We start from the raw sequence: 26,631 nt of genomic DNA, 5'->3' as shown, positions 1-26,631 counted from the left end.
TAGTTCTAAGGCAGGAGCAGGCAAACTTTTTGGCCTGAGGCCCACATCGGGTTTCCGAAATTGTATGGAGGGCTGGTTAGGGGAGGCTGTGCCTCCCCAAACAGCCAGGTGTGGCCCGGCCCCCACCCCCTATCCAACCCCCACTGTTTCCTGATGCCTGCCCGCCGGGACCCCTGCCCCATCCACACACCCCCTACCTTCCCCACGCTTCCTGTCCCGTGATTGCCCCTGGACCTCCTGCCCCTGACTGCCCCCCGCTGGCCCATCCAACCCCTCCTCTCATTCCTGACTGCCCCCCCCCCCCCCCGAACCCCTGCACTATCCAACCACCCTTTCTCTCTGTCCCCGACTGCCCCCAGAACCCCTGCCCCTGAATGCCCCCCCGCCTCCTCCCCATCCAACCCCTCCTCTCATTCCTGACTGCCCCCCCCCGGGACCCCTGCCCCCATTCAACCCCCCTGTTCCCTACCCCTATCCACACCCCTGACCACCACCCCGAACTCCCCTGTCCTCTATCTAACCTCCCTGCCCCCTGCAGTGCTACAGCCGAGCCGCCCAGAGCACCAAGACAGGCAGCCGCGCTGGAGCCAGCCACGCCACCGCACAGCACAGAGCACTGGGTCAGGCCGTGGCTTTGCAACTGTGAGCCCGGCAAGAGCTCGCTGCCCCGCCGCCCAGAGCATTGTGCTGGCTGCACAGTGAGCTGAGGCTGTGGAGGAGGGGAAATGGCAAGGGAGGGGCCGGGGGGCTAGCCTCCCGGGCCAGGAGCTCAGGGGCCAGGCAGGAGCGTTCCATGGGCCGGGTGTGACCCTCAGGCTATAGTTTGCCCACCTCTGTTCTACTGGCACCTATTTCTAAGGAAACTGATAACATATTAAAAGGTTTAGTGTCTTGGAGAACTGAAGATTACAAGGAGATCTGAAGCTTTAGTTGTGTACTATTATCTCATTAAGGATTTTTTCCCCTTTAAAATAAGGATGGGAGTATTCTTCCATTTAATCAACCAACCAAAATAATTTGTTGTTTGAGCCACTTAATACTAGTGGGATTAAATTAACCCCACTCTGGAGGGCCAGTGCAAGGCTATCTGTACCACTTAAACCCTGTAGAAGTTCCCCAAGGCTGTCCACTGGCTGAGCAACCATGCAGGTATGCCTCATGCCCCCAGGGTGCTGCTGAAAAGGTCTCTGCACTCAGCCTGCATAGACCAGCATGTAAATACAACATTGAGGGCAGGCCAGGGGAAGGCTGTATATCCACACCCCATACAAATGCTGTGGAAGGTCTGTGGTTTCAAGCTTGTAGACTGGAATAGTGGCTGTGGAGGGGCCTTGGAACCTGACACTTGGTTGTTGGGTAGATTTTTTCTCCTCAGTCTCTCTAATTCATCTGCTTAAAGCTAAAGTATTTGGGCTTTATGCAGGCAACGAGGATTTTAACTAGAGTGTGTAAGTACTACTAACTGATTAAAGAGAGAAAATTATGCATTTGATTTACAACCCTCTTTGAACAGAGAAATCACATTTGTTTTCCATGTTACTTTTCAATTTAAATGAGTGTGACACTTTTATCTTATTAAACATCTAGAGAAGCCTCTTGAAGTTATCCTTATTACTTTCAAAATCCAATCAGATCACTGTTATTAAACAGCTTAATTATTACTCTGTGTGCCATTGAAACTAATACAGTCACTTTTCTATCTTTCTTTTTATTCAGATTGTTTGAAGGGCGGTCGCCAAGGAAGCCTGAGAAGCTTAAAACCCTTTTCTGCTACTTTAGAAGAGTCACAGAAAAAAGTATATCCTCTTATTAGTTCATTTCTTTTGAATGCTGTGAAAAATGCCTTAGTCTGAGCTGCAAAGCAAACACATAAAGAATGTATAATAAATGGAAAAATCTACGGCAATACAATGTTATGGTGAAGGTTTTGAACAAAGAAGTCAAGAAATTGAAAAATATTGGTTCCCACAGGAACTGTAGCTTTGCCCTGAGGTACAGACTATATAAAGTGTTAAATTATTATGTAAGATGCTAACTGCCATGCACATGCACACGTGTTCTCTCTCTCTCTCTCACTCACACACATGCTTTAGATGCAGTGTAGTAGCTGTGTCAGTTCCAGGGTATTAGAAAGACAAAGTGGGTGAGGTAATAACTTTTATTGGACAAAATTCTGTTGGTAAGAAGGACAAGCTTTTGAGCCACACAGAGTTCTTCTTCAGCTATGAGTACCTTTCCCAGACCTGAAGAAGAGCTCTGTGTGGCTCGAAAGCTTGCTTCTTACCAACAGAAGTTGGTCCAATAAGAGGGTCCAATAAGAGATTTTTACCTCACCCACTTTGTTTCTCTAATGTGCGAGGGTATGGCAGTTAGCAGAATATTCAGTAATTTAAATACATGTATTATCTTAATTATTCCATATGCTGCTAACTGCCATTCTCTTTCTTGTCCATAAAAAAGGAGAGAGAGCACTCACGCACATAGCAGCAGTTAGAAGCGTATAAATACACACACTCACTGTCAAAATAATGGTTTCCGGGGAACTGTAACTTTGACTTTACTGGCTTAAGTGTGTCCAAAATCTCAGCTCTGATATTGCAATAATGCAGGTTTTTTCATTTTTTCCCCAACCACTTCTATCCCCTTCTTCCCCAAAAGCTCATAAGAGAGCTGACCCATGTTTAAAATAAACCCACTAAATGAGCGACCCAGCGAGATGTTGGGCACCCTCAACTCCCATGGAACTTAACTGGATTTTAAGGCATTCAGCCGCCTGGCAAGATAATGCTCAGAATGTGTGTAGCTGGACAGTCCAATAAGATTATATAAGCTATCTGAGATTCAAGTTAATGTACCATGTTAAAGCTTCTTACATGGTCATGGAGTTGCACATTCACATAAACGTGTAAAAACACATGTATGTGGCTGAGCACTCATTGCAGTAAACATGTACCTATGATGCTCTAGTTGTATGCATAATCATTAAGGCTAAGATTTAATAACGGGTATTTTTAGTAAAAGTCATGGACAGGTAAAGGGCAAAAAACAAAAAATCACGGCCTGTAACTGTCCGTGACTCATACCATAAATACCTCTGATTTAATCTTAGTGTGGGGGGGGTGCTGTGAGGGGAGGAAAGCCCCGGGCAGCCAGTGGCAGCTCTGGCCACTGCTGGGGGCAGGAGGGGAGTCCCAGGCAGCTAATGATATCTCTGGCCGTCCCAGGATCACTGCTAGGAGCCCCTGAGCTGTGGCTGCTCCTGCCGCCCCTGGGACTGCTGATCAGGTAGTCCCCGGGGCCAGCTGCATCAGCCACTGCCCAGGGCTGCTCCAGCAGTGGACGGTGTGGCTGTCCCCAAGGCCGCCCAAGCAATTGGCCCCAGGGCTAGCTGCTCAAGCACACCAGCTGCTACAGAAGTCACGGAGGTCACAGGAAGTCATGGAATCCGTGACTTCTGCGACAAACATGGAGCCTTAATAATCATTCATACAATATGTATCTTAATTATATCTGAAGTATCATATCTTGGTCTGGTGTTAGATTTTCTGATGGCATACTCCATATGAACATCATGATGTTTTCTACTCTTAAACTTTATTTTAGAAAATCATTTGTTCTAACATGTAGAGAATAGTAATTTTCCCTCATAACTAACTCATACCAAGTCAGAAGCATTTGTTTTTAAAAAAAGACATTTTTGAGGTATTCAGGTGCAAAATGGCATTAAAAAAAGCTACTCCCATACTTGGGCCAAAAAAAGGTTCCCATTTTATCTGACAGGTTTCAGAGTAACAGCCATGTTAGTCTGTATTCGCAAAAAGAAAAGGAGTACTTGTGGCACCTTAGATGCTCAAATAAATTGGTTAGTCTCTAAGGTGCCACAAGTACTCCTTTTCATTTTATCTGACAGTCATTCTTTTGACTTGAGGATTTATACTGCCACCATGAAAACTAGTAGAACCACATCCTGTCCTTCATATACCTACCAAAGTCTCATTTGTGAATAACATCTATTGACATCAAGGTCAAGAGTAGAATGTGACCCAGGCATGTGACTTTGTGTATAGCTTATTACATTTTCACACGTTAGTGAAAAGATGTTTACATGCAACCTGAATTACAGCAACCTCTTACTTCTAAATTATACAGCTGCTCCGCCTCTTTATGTACTTAAAATCATTTGGGATTATGTTCTATGTAACCAGTGAATTGGAATTTTTTAAACTATAATTCCAAATAATATTTGATGGGATTCTCAAATTTTCTTCCTTGAATTAGTAACTTACATTGCACTTTCAAACAGACCCTGTCCCTTTTATTTTCTCCCCTCCCACCCCCCCGCGTAATGAATTAAGACTGAAGTAATTTAGCCCTGGAAATGAGTGGAAATTAAATGTTTAATTCCCCAGCCCTTTTATTATAAATAGTAATTGAGTTCCTTGTAACAGAATACATTGAAGCGTATGCAAACCAAAGCTTAGTACTCAAAATGTATGCTTAATTTGTGAAACATCACCTCCATAATACAAGAGAACCCTTGTGGGGAAACACTTGATTAATACAAGACCTTCTCTTTAAAAAATTAAGCTAACCTTTTTAAATAAAATTCTTTATAACCTCATAACATTTCTAACAGTATTACAGGAATATTTAACGCTTTCTGAGGAATATTTTATTCTTTCCAAAAAAATAGGAGTTCTTAAAGAATAGAAGTTTTAAAATATGTTTTTTATTTAGATGATACCACCATTGTTTCTAATAGTTTCTAATGTTTCTCACTCTAAGAATGCTTTTCCACAGAAAAAATGGAATTGCTTTCTGGACAAAGAACAGATTGAATAAAATAAGTTTCTTCCAAATATTCAAAAACTGATTTTTTGTTGCTGCAACTAAAACATATTTTTAGTGAAATAAAAGGAAGTCACATAAATAGAGGTAATCTCTTATAATATGCGTCTATACACATCTTTTTTTCTGTTGAGGGCTGGAGTCCTCCAGGAATCTTCCTATTTCCTCTCTCAAATGCTTCAAGAGATAATGAACTTCCTTCGTCTGAAATCCATCAGTCCTTCATGTTAATCAGCCAAGATTCTTGGCTGAAAACGTACGATGCTCCCCTACTACTTGCATGTAATGCTTCATGACCTACTGACTGGAGCCTGCTCAGGATCTGAAGTCTGATTTTTGTCTATGGCAACACATTCTGCTCTCGCCTGAGCTACCAAGCCAGTTAGTCTCATGATGTTTACAGCTTAAGTGGAATATTTGAGAAACAACGTGCTTTCCTTCTTTGGTCTGGTATTGCAAAGAAACACTTTCATGTACTCGAATTGGGAAGGGACATAAATCATACCCCCAACTTATGACATATGTCATACCCCCACTTTACTTCTGCTGGCTGATAAAAAGAAAAATAGATGTAAAAAGAAGTGGGGGCAAGGAGGTGAAAGTTTGATCATCGCATACATTTCCTTCAGTTTGAACACTGCCACTGTCTGTGAGGGAATCAAACTTCAGTTTTCCTTTTAGGAGAAACAAATATTTATTTTAACTAGCATTTTTATTTTAAATTGGTTTTTAATATTCCTGAGTAAGAACCACATGTGTTGTAGCCTTAGTCTCTGAATGATTTTAAGTGGTAAGCTTTTAAAACTTGAAACATACAGCTGATAATGTATGTTGTATTGTTTTTTGTTATTTTTTAAAAATAGAACCAACTGGATTAGTGACGTTTACAAGACAAAGTTTTCAAGACCTTCCAGACTGGGAAAGGTAAGTTAAACACATCTCTCAGTATGAGAAATTGTTTTACTTGATTTTGGTGACTTAGGGCCTTATGCAACTCCCAGTAAAGTCATAGGCTCCCAGTGACTTCATTAGGAGTTGAGTCAGACTCTTAATCATTACAAGGGACACTATTTTGTATGGATCTTTGTTATTTTTATTCATCAAGTTTGCGGGGGGGTGAAGTCAGCTGAACTGATGCAAAAGCAATTTGGTGGTGGAGGTTGTTACTCTTTGGGGGGGGAGTTGTTTCAGTGTTCTGTAGAAGTTGATAATTTAGTCAAAAGTTCTAAAATTTTGTAAAATTAATTTCTAACTTGAGCATATTTATGTGCTTCAGCTACCTCATTTCATTTTGTTTGTTCATGATTTAGATGAACATTTAAACAGTGATATTTCCATGAAAATTTGCAGGTATATATGTGGGGATGAGGGAAGCCTGGGTGTGATGGTTCATCTGAAGCAGCAATGACAGGAACTCGAATGCAATGTGGCTGACAACCAGCATGAAAATTTTGATTTATTAGCTTTTTCATTAGCTAGTGCCATGTCATCAGCAAACAGTCCAAGTAAGATGATGGCTGCTTGTCTGGGTATGTGAAGTTTTAGTTTTAAGCAGAGTTTTGGATGTTGGAGTTTTGGGGCTGGGAAAAGAGGCAAGAAATTGGATGTGTAACCCTAGAATCAAAATCTGCAAATTTAGGATTATAGCTATAAATACTAGTTAAGATATAACATATGTTAAATTTGTATCCAAAACTGTAAGTAGCACGGTGTAGACTTACTGGCTATTCCATGCTCTTTCTTTTTTAGACTTACTTTAATAATAGGTGTTTATTAAAAAAGAAACTCTTATAACTGTAGTAGTTACAATAGTTACTACCCCTAAAATGTGCTAAAATAACTAGTGTGTACATTCACTTTTGATTTACTTGCTATACAATGCATAGTAACTATAATCTAAAAAATGTACCCTTGTTAGGCACATAGTAGAATGAAAGGTCTGATACTATATCTTGCAAATAGCATGTCATGGATTTCCTGTTAGTTTTACCAGTTCTCAAATATACTATAGTTAGTACATGATAAATGGATGCCCAGGCCCTAAAGGGTATAAAACAAAAGTTATTTTAGAAGGTAATCCTATTGAAAGTAGTTACTCAGTGTAGGAGCTGACATTGCATTCCCTTGGCACTCACTGCTTGAGTAATTTTGTGCTCTCTCTTTCAAAGAGATTGATTTCTTGAGGTGATGGTGGCACAGTGAATTGTAAGGAAAAAGCACTCAGCTTGCTCTGGTTTCAGGGTAAATATGCAGTGATTACTGAGAGAGACTTTGAGGTATGGCAGAGGAGAATTAAGCCACCATTTTAAAATGATGAATCAATTCAGAACGTCATATTAACCCTTGAATTGCAGAAGTAAACAGGTATATATATGTGCTGAGCAGAAAAGATGCTCTCATTTTGGAGTCCAAAACATTTTTTTAAAATCTATTACTGTAAGTCTCGGAGTACATAAATTCATGCATCTTTAGTAATAACAGAGTACACATGGTTCCCCTAGTCTTCCAGGAAACTGCACACCCTTACAATTGTATATGTCAAGGGCCAGATCTTCAGCTGGTGTAAATCAGTTTACCTCCATTGACTTCCCTGATGCTTTGCCAGTGTACTCAAATGAGGATCTGACCCAAAATTATTTTTCAAAATCTGACCAAATCTTCTGTCAGATGATTTTGTCATATTAACATAGTGCTTCTTTGCTCTATCTGTGTAACTACTATTTAGGGGTAGGAAATATGTAATTGTATGCTATTAAAGGTTTTTAAATTGGTGATTGAGGATATAGATATGTTTCACTTTAACCTCAATGGGAGCTGAGTGGCAAATGTTTTTTTCTTTTTAAACAGAAAGGTGAAACAGCATTTTATTTCTTGTTTGCTGAAGTGAGGAATCTAAGCCATCACTGATATGAATGTAATTCAGTCTATGTACTAGCTTCTCACACAGAATATTCTGTTTCTTAATATCCTGCTCAAGTAGAGGGCAGATTTATGTCCCCTGTAAATCTATTAATAGATGATTGTAACTAATGCAGCTTAATTTAAACCTCTTTTTCTTTTTCTTTTTTTTCCTTTTTTTTAAATTCAACTGTATTATTGTTAAATATGTCAGTGACTTTCTTCTTTACAAAGTGTGGGAGTAATTGTTCTTTCTGGAGGAAATAAAGGCAGTAAGTCAAAAGATTGAATACCATTATTAATGAAAGTATATGGTAGATTAGAATATTCTGTCCACAACACTGGTGATCAACCCATAAAATTAAGTTATTTTAATTTTACAATTCTGGATAGAAATTAATGATCAAAAATGATCATTCTGATCAAAATAAGGCCAATTTTGTGAAAACCCAAAGAGTAGTTGTGGGCTGGAGGGTGTAGTTCAGCAGAAATAAAATGGCAGCGTGCAACAGGATTTTTCAACAGCAGCAAATCTTTATCAGCATAGATCAAAATAAGTTACCATAAGCATAAAGCAACAACAAAAAGATCCCCCAAGGTGGGGTTCACTCAGGGTATGGCTACACTACAGCTTAAATTGACATAAATTATGTTGTTCTAGGGTGTGAATTAGGCACACACACATACCAAGTGACATAATTTATGCTGATTTAAGTGCTGGTGTGGACAGTGCTATGTCTGTGGAAGAAGCTCTCCCGCTGACCTAACTATCGCCACTCACGGAGACTGGAGTAATTAAGCTGATGGATGAACTCTCTCACATTACCTTAGAGCGGCTACACAGATTGTTTATTGCAGCTGCTGTGAGCTCTCTCATAGCCTCAGTACCTGAGTGTGGAGTCCCGCCTTCCAACAGACGTTCCTCTCTTTTGTCTTTCCAGCATTCCTGCATATAGTTCTTCGCCTGAGTTGCTATGTAACAGAAAAGAAAAGGGAAGCTATAGTTAATCCTTTGTGTACAGGGGTGCAGATGGTGCCCCTACACTCAGCCACATCCAGGAGTATCAGAATTCTAGGCCCAGATCTGCTGTTCTCTTGTTCTGTGGCCTTGGGCAAGAAACCTAACTTCTGTTTCACCATCTATAAAATGAGAATAATAAAACCCAATTCACCAAGTGGTAGTGAGGATTGACTGATGTGTTTATAGGGAGCGGAGATCATTGGATGGAAAGTACGATGTAAATGCAAAGTATTCATTTTCTTCACCTCCCACTTCCCTAACTTATATCTGACCTTTGTCACATTGTACCAAATTCTGTTCTAAGTTATACTGGTCTTAGTTGTATATCTGGAGTATTCCTTTGGAAAGCAAACAGAGCTTTTTGTTGAAGTCAATGGAGTTACTTTGGATTTACACTAATGTAATTGAAAACATAATTTTGTTCATTTATTTTTTTGCAGATTTTTATAATGGAGACTTTTACATTTGGTGATGTAGTTAATTGATTCTCTGTAAGGTAACACTGTATCTGTTTATATTTTTAAAATTATAGATCTCATAAAAAACTGACCAGATTGTATGTCACATATGAGGGCACTATAGAAAGCAATGGACGTGGTATGCTACAGGTAAGTGCCTAATAAAAATAGGGCTTTATGCTGTGCTTTTGGCACATTATTGATGACTGGGCAGTTTAGCACAGTTATTCATATACCTCCTTGTTTTTTGTTTTGTTTTTTTTAAAGTAGAGACATTATACCGGATAAAAGAAACCACAAAACTGATCATTCTGAAAGCCTTAGTACTGTCAACATTCCCCAGCTTTTTTTTTTCACATGTGTCCCTGTTTCCAAAACCATTTGACAGAAAATCACAAGACCTGGACAGCTTCAGGTCTATAAGTTCAGACATGGATTGGAGATTGACAGGAGAGGAGTTTCCAGGGTATGATCTTGACAGGATGTCACAGTTTTCAGTTTATTTTTTAAAAGCTGTTGCTGTGCCCCATCTGGTGACCAGTTCATTAGTCAAAAGGCTCTTTCTGCTGCCAGCACAGTTGTTTTGGTCTGAGAGCCGTCAGCTAAAACCGATTGATAAGGAGAATGTCTCCTCCATTTCCATAAAGAAATATTTAGTATTGTTCGAAGGGGTGACAAGTTTAGCTTTTAGAGTTTAGTATAAAACTTTGAGTTCCATCCCTTTTATGAACTTATCCTGTCATTTGAAGTTGCTTTTAGTTCTTGCAATCTCAGTTGAAAAGGGGAAATACAGTCCTTGCCTGAGGGAGAAATAGATCCATAAAGTCTGTAGCTGGAACTACAAGGTTGCTGGATAACATCTGGGAATGTGTTTGTTAAGGGGGGAGCTCCATGTGATTTGGAGTCCTCCACAGAATTTTCCATGGGGAGTGACCCTTTAAAAAGACCCTAGCATCTCCTGTTTACCAGCACTAGTGGCCAGATGGAGTCTGGAAAGTCTGTCCTGCCTCCTGTGGAGCAGTGCTAGGGAGGTGGTGCCTTTATCACCTCAGAGGCTCCAGGGATGTCAGCTGTTCCATGCCAATTCACACCTTACACCTGCAGTGATCCATTCCTGCAGAGTTTAGGAAACCTTCCGGGCCCCAATGGCCAACCAGGAGGAAGGGGGCTTACATCATTATATGGGTTGTCTGAGAGCATTATGAAAATTGTGTAAGAACATAAGAACGGCCATATTGGGTCAGACCAAAGGTCAATCTAGCCCAGTATACTGTCTTCCGACAGTGGCCAGTGCCAGGTGCCTCAGGGGGAATGAACAGAACAGGTAATCATCAAGTGATCCATCCCTTTCGCCCGTTCCCAGCTTGTGGCAAACAGAAGTTAGGGACACCATCCCTGCCCATCCTGGCTAATAGCCAGCGTGTGTGTGTGTGTGTACATTGTTTAATACATATAAAATCTTGTGTGTGTGTGTGTGTGTGTGTGTGTGTGTGTGTGTGTGTATATATATATATATATATATATATATATATATATATAAAAATATTAAAAAGGACCAGTAATGCAAAGTAGAAGTGCGGAGATGAAACATATAAATATAAAAAGGAATGTGCCCAGGGTTACTCTTTCTGTGGGACAGCAAATATGAAGAGTACACAGAAGATAATGGTTTGATAGGTTAACAAATGCACAACAGAATGGTTCCCAAACATTTATACCTCTACAAATTCCCTGTGTAACCATATGAACTTATTAGTGTTACCCTTATCTCTCCTCATCTCTCTCCTATTTTTTGTGTCTTGTCTTGAATTTAAACTGTTAGGCCCTTCAGAATAGGGAGGGACCATGTTCTACCTTTTTGCTTGTACAGCAGCTAGGACAATTGATCCCTGATCCTCACTGGGGGTCTTTGGTTGCTACCACGGTATACACATAATACTATTATTATCAATAATAATAGTACATTAACTAGTTATTCCAGGCAGCTCTAAAATATTGTAGTTGATACCCAGTAGGCATTAGTGCTGCTCCAATATTAGCCACAAGCAGACACACGATACTGGACCCAATGATGTGACCAAGCATGGCATATCCGATGTCTTAAGTGAGAGCATGACCACAAGTAGATTGCTGATATTTTAACAGGAGGAAAATTCTTCTCCTTGAAGCCCTTCATAGCTTCATTAAATCCAAGCAGCCAGAATCTGCATGGAGATGATAAACTTAAAAACTACACAGAAATATTAATTTTTCTTTCTTCTCCTTAGCCACCCATCCTGTAACCCTCGGAGGGAGGAGGAAATTATGTTCATACTTTTATAATGCCTTTTATGTGTTGTATAAATTTACATTAAACTCAGCTAAAACAAATATACCCTGAGGGATGATGATATTAACAGAGCACGTAATCCCTCTGCTTGGATTAAGAACTCTGGCAAAACATTTTGGAGAATTTTCATTTGAGTTTTACATACCACAGTTACTTTTAGCAACACCTCAACCACTAAGTGTCTATCAACATTTTCATCATAAGTTTCAGTGGGAATTTGTTGTTATTTTGGCTAGTTGTTTCAGGGCCTTGCCACTAAGATTAAAAATCATTTTAGACTTGACACTTCATACGAGTTTCTGGTCCAAGGGGGTTTATTTATTCTGCCATCCTCTCATTTTGGTTCAACTCTTATTATCTATTATGAATTCAGTTATCTTGAGAGAGATGTGGAAAAATATAATAGCATTTGAAAGATTAGGATGGAATAGCATCCTTTTTTTAAAAAAAATAAAACTATAAATGTATGCTGGTCACTAGTTTATAATGTAGACTCACGGACTTTAAGGCCAGGAGGGACCATCATGATCATTCAGTCTGACCTGCACACTGCAGGCCACAGAACTTCACCCACCCACACCTGTAATAGACTCATAACCTGTGGCTGAGTTACTGAAGTCCTCAAATAATGATTTAAAGAGTTCAAATTACAGAGAACCCACCATTTGCTCTAGTTTAAACCTGCAAGTGACCCGTGCCCCATCCTGCAGAGGAAGGTGAAAAATCCGCAGGGTCTCTGCCCATCTGACCTGGGGGAAAATTCCTTCCTGACCCCAAATAGTGGCAAGACCAACCAGACAGACACCTGGGATAGAATTCTCTGTAGTAACTCAGAGCCTTCCCCATCTAGTGTCCCATCTCTGGCCTTCGGGGATATTTGCTCCTGGCAGTTGCAGATGGGTCACATGTCGTTGTAGGTAGTCTCATCATACCATCCCTTCCATAAACTTATCATGCTCAGTCTTGAAGCCACTTAGGTTTTTTGCCCCTACTGCTCCCCTTGGGAGGCTGTTCCAGAACTTCACTCCTCTGATGGTTAGAAACCTTCATCGAATTTCAAGCCTAAACTTGTTGATTGCCAGTTTGTATCCATTTGTTCTTGTGTCCACCTTGGGGATTAAATAACTCTTCGCCTCCCTGGTATTTATCACCCTATGTATTTATAGAGAGCAATCATATACCCCTCAGCCTTCTCTTGGTTAGGCGAACCAAGTCAAGCTCCCTGAGTCTTATCTTATATCAGCAGTACCTCCCAACTTTTTGTTGTCTGCAAATTTTATTATGTCATTCCCACTTTTGCGCCAAAGTCATTAATGAAAATGTAAATAAGATTGATCCCAAGACCGATCCCTGAGGAATTCCACTAGTAAGCCCCTCTCAGCCTGACAGTTCACCTTTCAGTATGACCCATGCTAGTCTCCCTTTAACCCAGTTCCTTATCCACCTTTCAGTTCTCATATTAATCCCCATTTTATCTAATTTAACTAATAATTTCCCATGTGGAACTGTATCAAATGCCTTACTGAAATCCAAGTGGATTAGATCTACTGCATTTCCTTTGTCTAAAAAATCAGTTATCTTCTCAAAAAAAGAGATCAGATTGGTTTGGCACAAACTACCTTTTGTAAAATCATGTTGTATTTTATCCCAATTACTGTTTATCTCTATGTCCTTAACTGCTTTCTCTTTCAAAATTTGTTCCAAGACCTTGCACACAATTGAGGTCAAACTAACAAGCCTGTAGTTTCCTGGATCACTGTTTTTCCTTTTCTTAAAAATAGGTACTATATTACCAATTCTCCATTCGTAGGGTATTCATTAAAAATCCTTGCAATAGGGCTTGCAATTTCATGTGCCAGTTCCTTTAATATTCTTGGATGGAGATTATCTGGGCCCTCCTGTTTGGTCCCATTAAACTGTTCGAGTTTGACTTCTACCTCAGATGTGATAAGTTCTTCTTCCAAATCAACATTTCTATTAGCCACTCTGCTACTACCCCTAAACTCCTCATTATCCTTATTAAAAACTGAGACAAAGTGTTTGTTTAGGTGTTGGACCTTGCCTAGATTATCTTTAATCTCCACCCCATCCTCATAGACTTTAAGGTTGGAAGGGACTATTATGATCGTCTAGTCTGACCTCCCGCACAACACAGGCCACAGAATCTCACCCACCCACTCCTGTAACAAACCCCTGACCTATGTCTGAGCTACTGAAGTCTTCAACTCATGATTTAAAGACTTCAAGGTGCAGAGAATCCTCCAGCAAGTGACTCGTGCCTCACGCTGCAGAGAAAGGTGAAAACCCCACAGGGCCTCTGCCAATCTGTCCTGGAGGAAAATTCCTTCCCGACCCCAAATATGGCAATCAGTTAAACCCTGAGCATCCTCAATGCTTAGCGGTCCCACTTCTTTCCTTGTTTTCTTTTTATTTATACCGCTGTAGAGCCTTACTATTGGTTTTAATTTCCTTTGTAAGGTCTAACTCTGCTAGGCTTTTGGCAATTCTCACTTTATCCCTACACTTTCTGACCTCCAAAAAGTAGCTTTCCTTTCTGATCCATCCCATATTCCATTCCATATTGGCTTTTGGCTTTCTGCTTTCTCTTAGTAACCTGTTTGAGATGCTTGCTCATCCAGTTTGGTCTGCAACCCCTCCCTATGAAATTTTTCCCTTACAACCAGTTCTTCTGTGAGATCCTTACTACTTGCCAATACTAAATCTAAAATGGCATCACCTCTTGTTTGTTTGGTGACTATTTGGTGGAAAAATCTGTCAGCTGTCGCATCCAGGAGAATCTGGACACTACCATTATTAGTAGCACTTGTTCTCCAGTCTATATCTGGGAAATTAAAGTCTCCCATCATCACACAATTGCCAGTAATATTTATTTCATTAAAAATATTAAAGATGTCTCTATCCATATCCACATCAGATCCTAGGAAGTCCATAGCATACCCCAAGCACTAACCTAGAGGAACCTCTGGTAATTTTTTCCCCTGAAGTGCTTTTGACCCAAATAGATTCTATTTTATCCAGTCCGTCACTTTTAATTTCTTTACAGTCTACCTCATGATTAATATACAGGTGTTAGTTCACCACCTTTATCTCTATGGATGGAGGCTTTTTTAAAGTGAAATACATGCTATTCCTACAAAAAAACAAGAGTTTAAAGCTTATCTATTTTAAACAGTGTGTCAGTCTATTTTGAACAAAAAGTCTCATCCCATTCAGGTGTCCTCAGCTATAGTTCACAGTGAATCTCACTAGGTAGAGAACTGCTGGTACAGTTGCATTACCAATCTATAAATGGTTTAGGACATGCAGCTGATGGCCAAATGTTTAATAATGTGTAATTTTTCTAACTCCTATAAAATATAGAATGGGAAAATTGTAAAGGGATGTAAAAATGGAAACAACAACTATATTTTACTCCAATAAATGTTTGGAAAGAAAGTGTTCCTTCTAAGGATCTTGGGCTGAGAGCATTTTGTCAAATAATAAACCCCCACCCCACATGATCCACTAACTGCTTTCTGCTTCTTAGGTGGAGAAGTTAACCAGGGGACAGGGCGCAACAACCTCTTTCCTATCAGCCTGCTGGACAAGCCACCTTTGCAATTAAACAGGGGCAACTCACCTTCTTTGTCAAGCCAGACAAAGGTCCCCACCACTTAATATGCAGTGAGGGCAAGGTGGGTCAGTCCTGCTAGTTGCATTTCTAAATGCAAGTAGGCAAACAAAACAAAGGCTGAACAGAAAGATGAATCTCATGCAGCATTTATTTACCTTATTAAAGAAAGGATGTAAAGATGTTTGCCTATTCTGTAATCATCTAGGACATTTTTTCTACTAGGTTGATTTTGCAAATCGTTTTGTTGGAGGTGGTGTCACTGGTGCAGGACTGGTACAAGAAGAAATTCGTTTTTTAATCAATCCAGAGCTGATAGTATCTCGGCTCATCACTGAAGTCCTGGACCACAATGAATGTCTTATAATCACAGGTTAGTCTTTGTGAATTCTGTGCAGAACGTTTCAAATACTTATCTTCCTATTATATATGGAATCAGTGTGATGCCAGGAGGTTTCAGTTGACATCTCCAACATCACAGAAGTTCAGGCACTGTCAACAGTCATATACATACCCTGATTTATTCATGCCGTTTTTCTTTTAGATCGCAAATTTAAAAAGTGTCCTGTGCACCTATCTCCTAGTCTTCACACTCACTGCAATGCTGTTGTTGATATTTCTCTTTGTAGACCGTTCTCAAATGAGTAATTATTGTGATAAGAGATTAATGACCTAATTATGTTCCAGTGTGAGTTTATGCTAAAAATCCCACTGACTTCAGATAACTCAGTAACAGGCTTTATAGTAAAAAACAAACCTCTTTTGAGTCTAATGGTCTGATTGTAAATTCCACTTGGGTCTGCTGTAACTTGGCTATAATACCTACATTAATACTCAGTCTACATAATGTCTCAGTTTATTGTGGGTTTCTTGAACTAAAATACTAAGATTTGATATTGAAGATAGTAGTTATGAAGTGTATTGGAGATGTCTACCCTGCAGAGTTATGTACAGAATATTTACTATGCTCACAAAGTTCCATTTTAGTAAATCACGAGCCCAGTGTAAAACCTGGCACGGCTTCTTTTGGAGGTAGTCTCTTTTTTGGTTATGTTAGTATTGTGGTCAAGAATAGAAAGTGGCTCTTATCAGGATGATTGCATTATTAGCATATCTATGCACAGGATTAACTGATATACAGATTGTTAACAACTTGTGTGTTTTGCATATTAAGCCTTTATATTTTTAGTGAAATTGTGACATTCATCCTGAAGGGAGTCCAAAGCACTTCACCGTCTTTAAAAACACTCCACTCACTACATCTGTTGTTTGAAGTGCTGTTACAGCTGGGCTGGAAAATTACAGCTGTTTTAATGTTTGCAGAGTTGTTTTAGTAGCACACAGCAATGTATGCAACAATTTAAGAAAGGACTTTAAGAGTTAACTGTTTTTTTCTGGATTAAATATACCTGCGAAGAACACAATATGAATACATAAATAGATCTAAAACTGTACAGGAATATAGTTTCCCAAATTTGAATTGGCCAAGATATCAGAGATAAAAGGAGAATATTTATACTTAAATTATTAATATAGGGTCTCAGGCCTTACTGAAGTCTGTGGAACAGCTCCCATTGACTTCACAGGGAGGTGGACCAGGCCTTAGACATGGAATAAATATAATGGAGTTTTATTATTACTGTTAGGAAAGACCAAGCTATTTACAACCTGCAATATTTTCCCTACTACTATTTCTTTTTCTGTGGCTTAATCTCATATTTCTTCATCTGTCACTGTATGAGACAAAGAACAGTAGAAACAAAATGAACTAATACTTTTCAATGTTTTGAATTTTTTTTTTAAGTTTGAATGTGGATTTGAAAATATTTCAGTTAGGTTTATATATCAAGTTGAAGTTTAAAAATGGTACAACAGTGCATGTGTTTTTTAAAAAAACAAAAACAAAAAACAAATTGTCCATTTCCAGAGAAAAAGGCCAATATACAGCATAGAATATTTTTGTGAATGAGCTAGTAAAAAAGTGGCCAACAGCAGGCTGACAAGAGAAATAAAACTCATTTATTACACACAGGTCTCTGGAGACTCCTAAACAGTCTCCACGGCTATTTTTAAGATTTAACTAAAGAGCACTGCAAAGAAGAGTCAGTAAGTAAAAGCCACAATCAGTCACCATTAGCAGATACTTCTATTTCGTCAAAAAACAGTTTTCCAAATCCTTCCTGGAATCAGCTACATTTAACCTGATTAAAGTGGGAGATTGAAAACTCAGTCTGAAGAAAGAAACTGGTTTATAGTCACCATAAAAGGAAAAAAATCAATCAACACAAAGAGCAGAGCAAGACAAGGCAATCCAAGAAGTCCCTCTCAGACTGTTGATTTTGCAAGTTATTTAGACAGAATATGCTCAGGGTCTGCACAGTGCCTGGAATATGTTGTTTTGAGACTGTTTACAGAAATGTGCAATCTGTTACACCTTTTAGAATTTGGAATTTACTGTTACTCATGTTAATACAGTTTCTAGCACCAAACCAGGATGGATTAAATCAGGCTTCTGAGCCCCACAGAGTTGAAGGGAGGCTGAGCTGTGGCTTTGAGCTATGTAGAGTTTCCCGAAATAATGATGTGCTCAACTGACGGCTTGGGTGAACTGTATCACTGGAATGGTAGACTGAGAGTTCAGGAGTAGAAGATGAGTCTGGGGGGGATCTGGAGATGGGGAAGGAAGGAAGAATCTCTTTGAAATTAAAGTTGGTGTGATGGGTCTGCATTTTAATGGAACCCAGATTCCCTTTAATTTTAATTCAGACCAGAGGTTAAACAGTGATAAAAAAATTTTATAATTTTATAAATACATTTAAACACATATGTGATAAAACCCTCTGAAAGAATACTTAATGAAAGAATGTACTCATACAAAAGATAGTTTAGTACAATGTCCATTTTTCAGGGTCTCATTTTAAATTTGATTATCTTATATATAGTTGTATCAATAGGCAAATATCTTCAGGAATATAGTTCATGTGCCATAACACATTTGCTGTAAGGTGATCTGAGTTTCAGGTTCTCAATCAATTGCCTTGTGTTAGGCCCTAACAAGATTAAAGCACTGAATTACTTCTCCTCTGGAAAGGGTTAGCTCTTCCAGGTTAAGATTACTAAAAGAGATTGTAAAGGAGGAGTCATCCCAAGAAAAGTCTATATCTCTGGATACAGTAAACAAAGATTTTGGGGCAGCTAGCCATTCACCTTCAAAAATGCAAGCATTTGTTGCTAGGGTCAAACAAGTGTGACATTTTCATTCAGCCAGTATTCTCCCAATTTTTTTTTCAATCCACTTTACTTTATTATAGTGCCTTCTAATTAATATCTGTGATGTGATGTTCTGCTCTCTTAATGGAAATGGCCATTTCATCATCCTTATTTGATCTCTGGCTTTCTTCCATCTTGGTTCTTAGGCATGTCTGCACTGTATGCCACTATCTTCCTGATAAATTACATTCTTTCTGTTATGCATCTTGATGCAGTGGTCTAATGGATGTAACTGTGCTACTCAAATTTGCAGAAGAGTCTGAGAAATTGGAAAGAAATTAAATTTGTTCTGATTGTGCAGCATCTGGTTGAGATCATCACTGTAATGAATATGAAACTGGTCATGCAAACAAAGTAGTTGAACACACAGAGAATTGTCTGCCTACAGAAATGTTAGAGGGAATGCTAGAGATTCCAGTGATATATTTCTACTATATTTTCTTGTTTACATTATATATCACGATTGCCGCTGACTGTGGTTTCTACTCAGGTTGTGAACAAGTCCTGATACTCTAAATTCAGCCTTTTTACCATTTCAGACCAAGTATGTTCAACCAAAGTAAAAACAGGCTGCTTATTCTGCTACTTCACTGGATACCAGTGGTACTAACCTTCCTCCCTCAGAGGGTATGATGTTCTATCTTCTTCCATGCAGACACTATGGGAAAAATAGGTGGGGCAGTGCCCTTTTCCTCCTCCCCTATAGCTAAGTAATTTAATTTACAATGGTAGATCTTAAGCATAGTAAGATCCGGAGTCCTTACGTTGTTTCTAGTAACATACACAATTCTTTTTAGAGGCTCTAGCATATGACAAACATAGTTTTCCTCGACTTCTGTCATTCATAGAAGTGCTAAAGAAAATATATTCTATGCTACTTTATTGTATTTGTTTTTTCTCCTTTTATAAGCACCACCCTCATCTTATTTTGTAGCTTGTCCTCTAAACCTTGGCACTCCACCTATATGTTTTGTTTCTTTCTTTGCTCTCGTTTTCTTTGTTGTTTTCTGCTTTGTAAATGGCAAATTATCCTCCTACATTTCTCTACTTGTTGTTTTCCCTAGTGTTCTGCAGTATGCTACTGTGTATACTTTCATTTTAATTCAGATGTTGGAAATGCTAATCAATTTATCCCAAAAAATAGGGCAGAAGATAAAGGAGCCTCTGAAATTCTCCAGAAATGTTTGCAGAGCTGATTCTTTTTCCAACCTCAGCTTGTAAGCCTGTGAGTCACAGGCAAGACTGCTGCCTGTCAAGTAATAATTTTTATCTGGTATCTTTCCAGAGTTTCATTTATGAAAATCAATGGTTTTCATTAATGTGGGTTTCTGGGACATGAGTTTAAATTTTGTGTGATTTCTGTGAGCCTCTTGAGGATTAATTCATCTCTTCATAGTTTGGTCATCAGAAGTTGCATTTTCATAAAAAGCAAATGAAAATGACCCTTTAAAAAACAAAACTAATACTTCTATACTCATTAAACTATCATGATATGGTATAGTTTCTCCTTCCTGATAACCCAGTGCTTTCCTTCTAACTGCTATACCCGAAGGGAGCGTTTTCTTCTCAAAGTTGAAGTCCAAGACTGTCCTGATAGAGAGCTGTCAGCTCTTATTTGCTTTTCTTGTTGTTTGCACAGACATTTTCCCCAGGCATATCAATAAATATGAATTTTAAGCAAGTCAAGAACAGCCTGTATTGAAAGCTGATAGGCTGTATGTTTCAAAATAAGGTTTGTCTTTTGTATTTAATACTTTATAAACTGTACACAGCTATATCTTTTCTGTGTGCATTTGTGTGTATATGAATGACTGAATGCACTGTCTGTGCCAGATTCACTTGCGTTTGTGACTCTTAGCATTTTTAATGGTAATCATACTTTTAAGATATGTCTATACTTCAGTGTAAGCCTAGGGTTAATAGGACTTGAGTCAGCTGACCTGTGGGAGAAACTCCTGGGCCTGAGCGTCTACACTAATTCTTAAACCTGACTTAACACTTTCTATCCCAGGCTTGAACCTGGAGCTCTGGCTTCCACACTACAGTACACACACCTGAGTCAAACCAAACTTATCCCGGAGTCCCTAGCATCCTCCGGAATTGTCGCCTCTCTAGCCCTTTCACCATGATGCGCTATGGGAAAACTTTACTGCCCACCCTGCATGTTACAGAATGTTTGACCCAGCCTGCCAACACAGCCAGCCGAGGAGTGATTTTGGTCTGTGTGCTCTCAGCTTAAGAGCCAGTAACATTGGGGAGGTGCCTTTTGAAGAACTTCTCTTGCTTGCGCTTTCACTCGTGTCAGGAAATGGGCAAAGCTTCCGTGAGGCACTTGTGGACAGCATTTTCTGACCCACCCAAAGGTACCTGATTGATTCCATGATGGAGGAGGGGGGAGTACCCTGGCATGGCAGACTCGTACTCCCTTATGCTGCTCAATACACTTGGCATAGCTGCTGATGCCCCCTAAGTAGACTGCCGCTTCTAGCGCAGGGCCATAAGCACAGACTGTAGGGATCACGTTGTCATACAGACCTGGGGTGACCAGCAGTGGGTCCAGAACTTTCACGTGAAGAAAGCAACATTCTTGGAGATTTGTGAGAGGCTTGCCCCAACCCTCCAGCATAAAGAGAGATGAATGAGGTCACCCTGGCCAGTCCAGAAGCGGGTCACTGTAACTGTCTGGAAGCTGGCTACCCCAGACTGTTATAGGTCTGTTACCAACCATTTTGGTGTTGGAAAGTTGACTGTGGGTAAAGTGGTGGCGGTGGTTTCTGAGGCAATGAGGCATGTGTTTTACCTCAAGGTGGCAGGCGTTAAAGATATTCCTTAGGTAATTGCTAGCTTTGAGACTATTGGGTTTCCTAACTGCGCTGAGGCCATTGATGGAACTCATGTTCCCATTGTTTGTCCTCGTCAAGGAGCACATCGGTACATAAACCAGAAAGGGGACTATTCCATTGTTATGCAGGCACTAGTGGACCACAGAGGTCGATTTATGAATATCAACATGGGTGCACTGGAAACGTTCATGATGCCTGAGTTTTTCACCAATTGGGAGTGTCTGTTGATGGACAGTCTGGGACACTGTTTTCATCAAATGACATTGTCATAAACGGGGTTACTGTCCCTACCATTATTCTGGGGCACTTCACATACCCTCTTTTTCCTTGGCTTATGAAACCGTACCCTGATTTCAGAGGCCTTGGCAAAACACAGTTTAATTACACTCTCAGCAGGTGTAGAAGGGGGGAGCAGAGGCAGATCTAACAAAATGCATGGATGTGTGGGAGGACTGTGACTGACTGGGCAAAGGAACTGGGAGACAAGAAGCCAGGGAGTGGATGGGGAAAGGAAACAGAGATTGGATGAGGAGACTGGGATTAGGAGCTAGCGGGTAAAGGAAGATGGATCAGACGAGGAGCCAAAGAGAGGGGGAACTGGTACTGACTGGACAAGGAGACTGGGGACAAGGAGTTGGGGTGGTGGAGGGACTGGGACAAGATGTGGGAAGGGGGAATGATTGGGAGTCATGGGGAGAAGAGATTGGGACTTGAAAAAGGATCCTAGAGGGGAAGACTAGTAGTGGCTGGGCAAGGAGACTGGGACTGTGAGAAGCCTGAGGAATAGGAACTGGGTAGAATAGGATAGTGGGACTTGGACAAGGAGCCAGGGATGGGAAAGAGATAGGACTAGAGTTGGACAGAAAGGGTCAAGCTTGGGGGAAATCCAGTGCACAGGAACTGGGGGGGTGAATAAATGTTGTGTCATGAAGGATGCTGTTGTCTGGAGGACCCCTGCCTTGTTTGTTGCAGAAGTTGAAAGGTGTGTAGTAATGAAGCAGAGGATTTCAGGGAGAAAAAAGAGAGTCTCATGGTTAAGGCTGTTGAAAGCTGCCCTGGACAAGTAGATTCTATCCCTGCCTCTGCCACAGGGCTTGGCTACGCTTGAGACTCTACAGCAGAGAAGCTGCAGCTGTGCTGCTCTACTGTTTCAGCGTAGACACTCACTACAGTGACGGGAGGGATTCTCCCATCAGCCTCGGTAATCCACCTCCCCGAGAGTCAATAGCTAGGTTAGTGGAAGAATTCTTCTGTCAGCCTATCACTATCTACTCTGGGGACTAGATTGGATTAACTATGTTGCTCAAGGGTGTGGATTATTCACACCCCTGAGTGACAAAGCTGGATCGATTTAACTTTTGAGTGTAGACCTGGCCTTAGAGTTCCTCTGTGATACCAAGCAAGTCAGTTAAATCAGACTTTTCAGAGGTGGTCACTGATTGTGTGTTCCTCATTTTCTGAGTGCCCATCTTGAGACCCTGGGCCTGCTTTGCAGAATTGCTGAGCAGTCACAGCTGCAGCTTTGGTCAATGGGAGATGTGGTTTGAACATATACAGTCCTGTGTAATACTAAGTACTCTGAAAAATCAGATTCTAGGCATTTCAAATCAGGGATCTATCCAAAATTAGTAGCTATTTTTGACCTGAATCTCTCGGTGCCTCAGCTCCTCATCTGTAAAATGGGGATAGTATCACCCCCTCACTTCATAGGCATGTTGTGAAAATAAAGTGATGTTTCTAGAACACTCGGATACTATAGTGATGAGTACCATAGCAAAGCCTATGAGGACATTTATAATTCTGTCTTTAGAGCAGGGTTTCAGTTCTATGGAGTAAATGAGGTGGAGGGTCACACATTGAGGAGAAAACAAAATATTGAATAGCTGCTCCTTAATTGAGCACCATCCATCCTGTGCGCTGAATGACAAAGGCTTGTTGTGGAAAAAATCGTTCAATTGTGATCCTAATAGCATTCCAATACCAGAGGGCGAAGGGCTTCCTGGTATGTAGAAGTGAGCCTTCGCTGGCCGGACCAGCTCAGTGTACCCCAACTCATTGTTGTCATAATCTGTATCTAAAAGGTGTGATGTAAGGTATCCTATATGAACTGGTAATATGCTGGTCATTAATATTATTGTGTTGTGAAAATACAGGTGATAGATGAAAAATTATAAATATGTGCTGGAAATATCTTCTTAAAGGGTGTTTGGCAGGCAGAGCTTAAATCACCCTGTCCTAGACAAAGGAATGTGGTTCTGCCTCCATAAATGTGTCTCCAAAATAAACTCAGCACGAAGAGACAATGAAATTACCTTTATGTGCAAGGTAGATAAAGCCATCCGGCAAACCCAGTGTGAGGGATGGCCACTTAACACACACAGTGCAGGATGGAAGCTGCAGCTCCAGGAAACCTTCCTGCCTCCTGAAGCAAGGTCATTGAATTTTGGTACAAGGAGAGAGAGAGAGAGAGAGAGAGCGCGCCATTTTGGCATCCTTTACCCGAAGAGTCAGAGAGCTCAAATAACTTGGTTTGTGCTGGATCCTGGCTCAGTAGTAGCAACCCATGCGTGAAGAACAGCTGTGGTGAGAAAATTTGAACGAACAACTCTAATTTGTTAAGTTAGGTTTCAGTCTTAGATGTAGGTGAAGGGGAACATGATCTGGGGCAGTCAGACTTTTGATTGGAGCTGTGGGGACACAGATTATACACTCAGTTAGCAATCCATAGATGAATTGCCAGTTGATGACCTTCAGGGCTTGTCTACACTGGCACTTTACAGTGCTGCAACTTTCTCACTCAGGAGTGTGAAAAAAACACCCCCCTGAGTGCTGCAAGTTTCAGCGCTGTAAAGTGCCAGTGTAGACAGTGCACCAGCGCTGGGAGCCATTCCCCCATGGAGGTGGGTTTTTTATAGTGCTGGGAGAGCTCTCTCCCAGTGCTATGCCGCGACTACACAAGCCACGTGAAAGTGCTGCCACAGCACCACTTTAATGTTGCTAGTGAAGACGAGCAAGTGGAGGTAAGGGTATAGTGGAAGAAGCAGTCACGGGTCTCTGAGGTCCAAGGTGACAAACATCCAGTGCAAGACAGCCCTAGACCAGATGTATTGATTTTAAGGTGTGCAGTCTGGGTGCCCAAGGCTCCTGTTGGGGTGATGCAGCTCTACACCACTCCTGGCACACAGTCTTTTACACTTTCATGTATTCTCTAGACTTTCTTTCAGAGAAATTTATATTGCCCTGTGAAAATGTACTACTCTCTGAGATCCCATTTTCCTCCTCTTATTGTGTTTCCTTCATTAGGTGTATCATTCCAGTCTTTCAGTGAATGGTGGTTAATACAGTGTAATTATGGATAGTTCCTATCACCTCCAGAGAAAGGGAAGTGCCTAGAAAATGTAAAAGGAAACTTAGTTTGATAGCATCCTGTCTGGCAAGAACTCACTTATCAATAGCTGGGATGTGAAATCCTCACTTCTGTATTGTCTTGTCATTATAGTTCCCACTTTGCTGTTGTTTGTCTGTTAATCTCTGTCTGGTTTTGTGATTGTTCCTGTCTGCTGTATAATTAATTTTGCTGGGTGTAAACTAATTAAGGTGGTGGGATATAATTGGTTACATAATCATGTTACAATATGTTAGGATTGGTTAGTTAAATTTCAGGAAAATGATTGGTTAAGGTATAGCTAAGCAGAAGTCAAGTTTTACTATATAATCTGTAGTCAATGAGGAAGTGACTGGGTGTGGGTGGGGGTGTGGGTGGGCATGTGGGTGTGTGAGATGGGAACAGGGAATGGGGGTAAGAAAATTGGAATCATGTTTTGCTAAAGGGGGAAATGGGAACAGGGAATGGGAGTAAGGAAGTTGGAATCATGTTTAGCTAAGGGTAGGAATGGGAACAGGGACACAGGTGTAAGGCTCTGTGGTGTCAGAGCTGGGAAGGAGGATACTAAGGAAGGAAACTGGAATCATGCTTGCTGGAAGTTCACCCCAATAAACATCGAATTGTTTGCACCTTTGGACTTCGGGTATTGTTGCTCTCTGTTCATGCGAGAAGGACCAGGGAAGTAAGTGGGTGAAGGAATAAGCCCTCTAACACTGAATAGTGGAGTATTTTATTGTCATTGTAATATGTATGCGAGTCAACTTGTTTCAGTGTCTATGTACCTGCGAACCTACTGCCCATTTAGCTCCTGGTCCAAATGAATTAATAATTCATGTCATGTTAAGGAGTTGAACTATGTATTAATGGGTTCTAATATGTTAAACCTTGTCATATCTAACTATCTATATATATATATATATGGTTTAATATATATAAAAATAAAGGTTTAATATATATAAAAAAGAACTTGCCATATTATGATTTTCTTCCTCCTTTTCCCTCACTTTGCTGACTCCTGGTATTTCAAAAATGTCCTAACTGAATTGCCAGTTGAAAGAGGAACTCCTAGGGTTAATAACTTACTAAGAAATGTTTCGCATGAAATTTCTGATCTTTGAACAATATAGATTAGAAATCATTGTCAGATTATTAAAATTCAGGAAAATATTTTTGCTCATATGAAAGAACTAATTTTTTTGTGTCTCAAACAAAAAACCCCAGTCAGTAAGGCATCTGATTTCTTTGTTAAATAGACGTTTATCAGTGAAAACTTGAAGGAAAAATAGTTTGTTGGAAAAATTCTGTGTTGGATTAACTCGTGTCCTTCCATTCTTCCCTGTCCTCCTCGTCGTCGTCCTGTCCTCCCTCCCCCCCAGCAAAAATTAACTTGCTACTCACAAGCTCTGCATCCTTAGCTGTCAGCCCAGTGTCTTTCCTGGTGAATTTCACTGTGGACTAGGGAGGGTGAGAACAGCAGGTAGTTAAATGTATGTTAGGACTTGTGGACACAGGTAAAAGAGACCTGCAGTTTTGATTGCCTGTGTTGGACACTTACTACCCTATGTAAGTACTACCCTAGTACTACTTACTACCTTACTTACTACACTATGAGGAAAAGAGACTCATATTGATTACATAGGGTTCAGTTTGCCTCGTAATGTTCATATGTAGCTCCCATTAGTATTAACATAAGTTGCACATATATTCAGAGGAGTGAAGACTCCTTGGAGGGAGGCGATGTATTAAGAAGAGAAACATCTGCAAATTGACAAATGGCAAATGATTTATTTCAGGTACTGAGCAATACAGTGAATATACAGGCTATGCAGAAACATACCGATGGGCAAGAAGCCATGAAGATGATACCCCAAGGTAATACATTCACTGTTGAGTAGCTGAGATAATTTTTACAATTAAAGTTTAGCCTTTATTCCTGAAAAAAGAGTAA

General features: G+C 40.3%; 1 protein-coding gene across 5 annotated transcripts in view; it reads left to right on the top strand.

Annotated features, from left to right (window-relative positions):
• The window catches only part of PARG (poly(ADP-ribose) glycohydrolase), a 126,077-nt gene that overhangs the window by 80,510 nt on the left and 18,936 nt on the right, over window positions 1-26,631 (top strand). For all 5 annotated transcript variants that reach the window (XM_077821338.1, XM_077821337.1, XM_077821336.1 and 2 more), the window contains exons 10-14: window positions 1,717-1,796; window positions 5,712-5,772; window positions 9,300-9,375; window positions 15,411-15,558; window positions 26,477-26,555. In XM_077821338.1, coding sequence (XP_077677464.1) covers window positions 1,717-1,796; window positions 5,712-5,772; window positions 9,300-9,375; window positions 15,411-15,558; window positions 26,477-26,555 — 444 coding nt within the window. The remainder of the gene's footprint in view (window positions 1-1,716; window positions 1,797-5,711; window positions 5,773-9,299; window positions 9,376-15,410; window positions 15,559-26,476; window positions 26,556-26,631) is intronic.

This window comes from Eretmochelys imbricata, chromosome 7 (assembly GCF_965152235.1).
Source record: "Eretmochelys imbricata isolate rEreImb1 chromosome 7, rEreImb1.hap1, whole genome shotgun sequence".
Taxonomy (NCBI): Eukaryota; Metazoa; Chordata; order Testudines; family Cheloniidae; genus Eretmochelys; species Eretmochelys imbricata.
The sequence above is the reverse complement of the archived record's forward strand: the minus strand, read 5'-3'. Positions and strand labels throughout refer to the sequence as shown.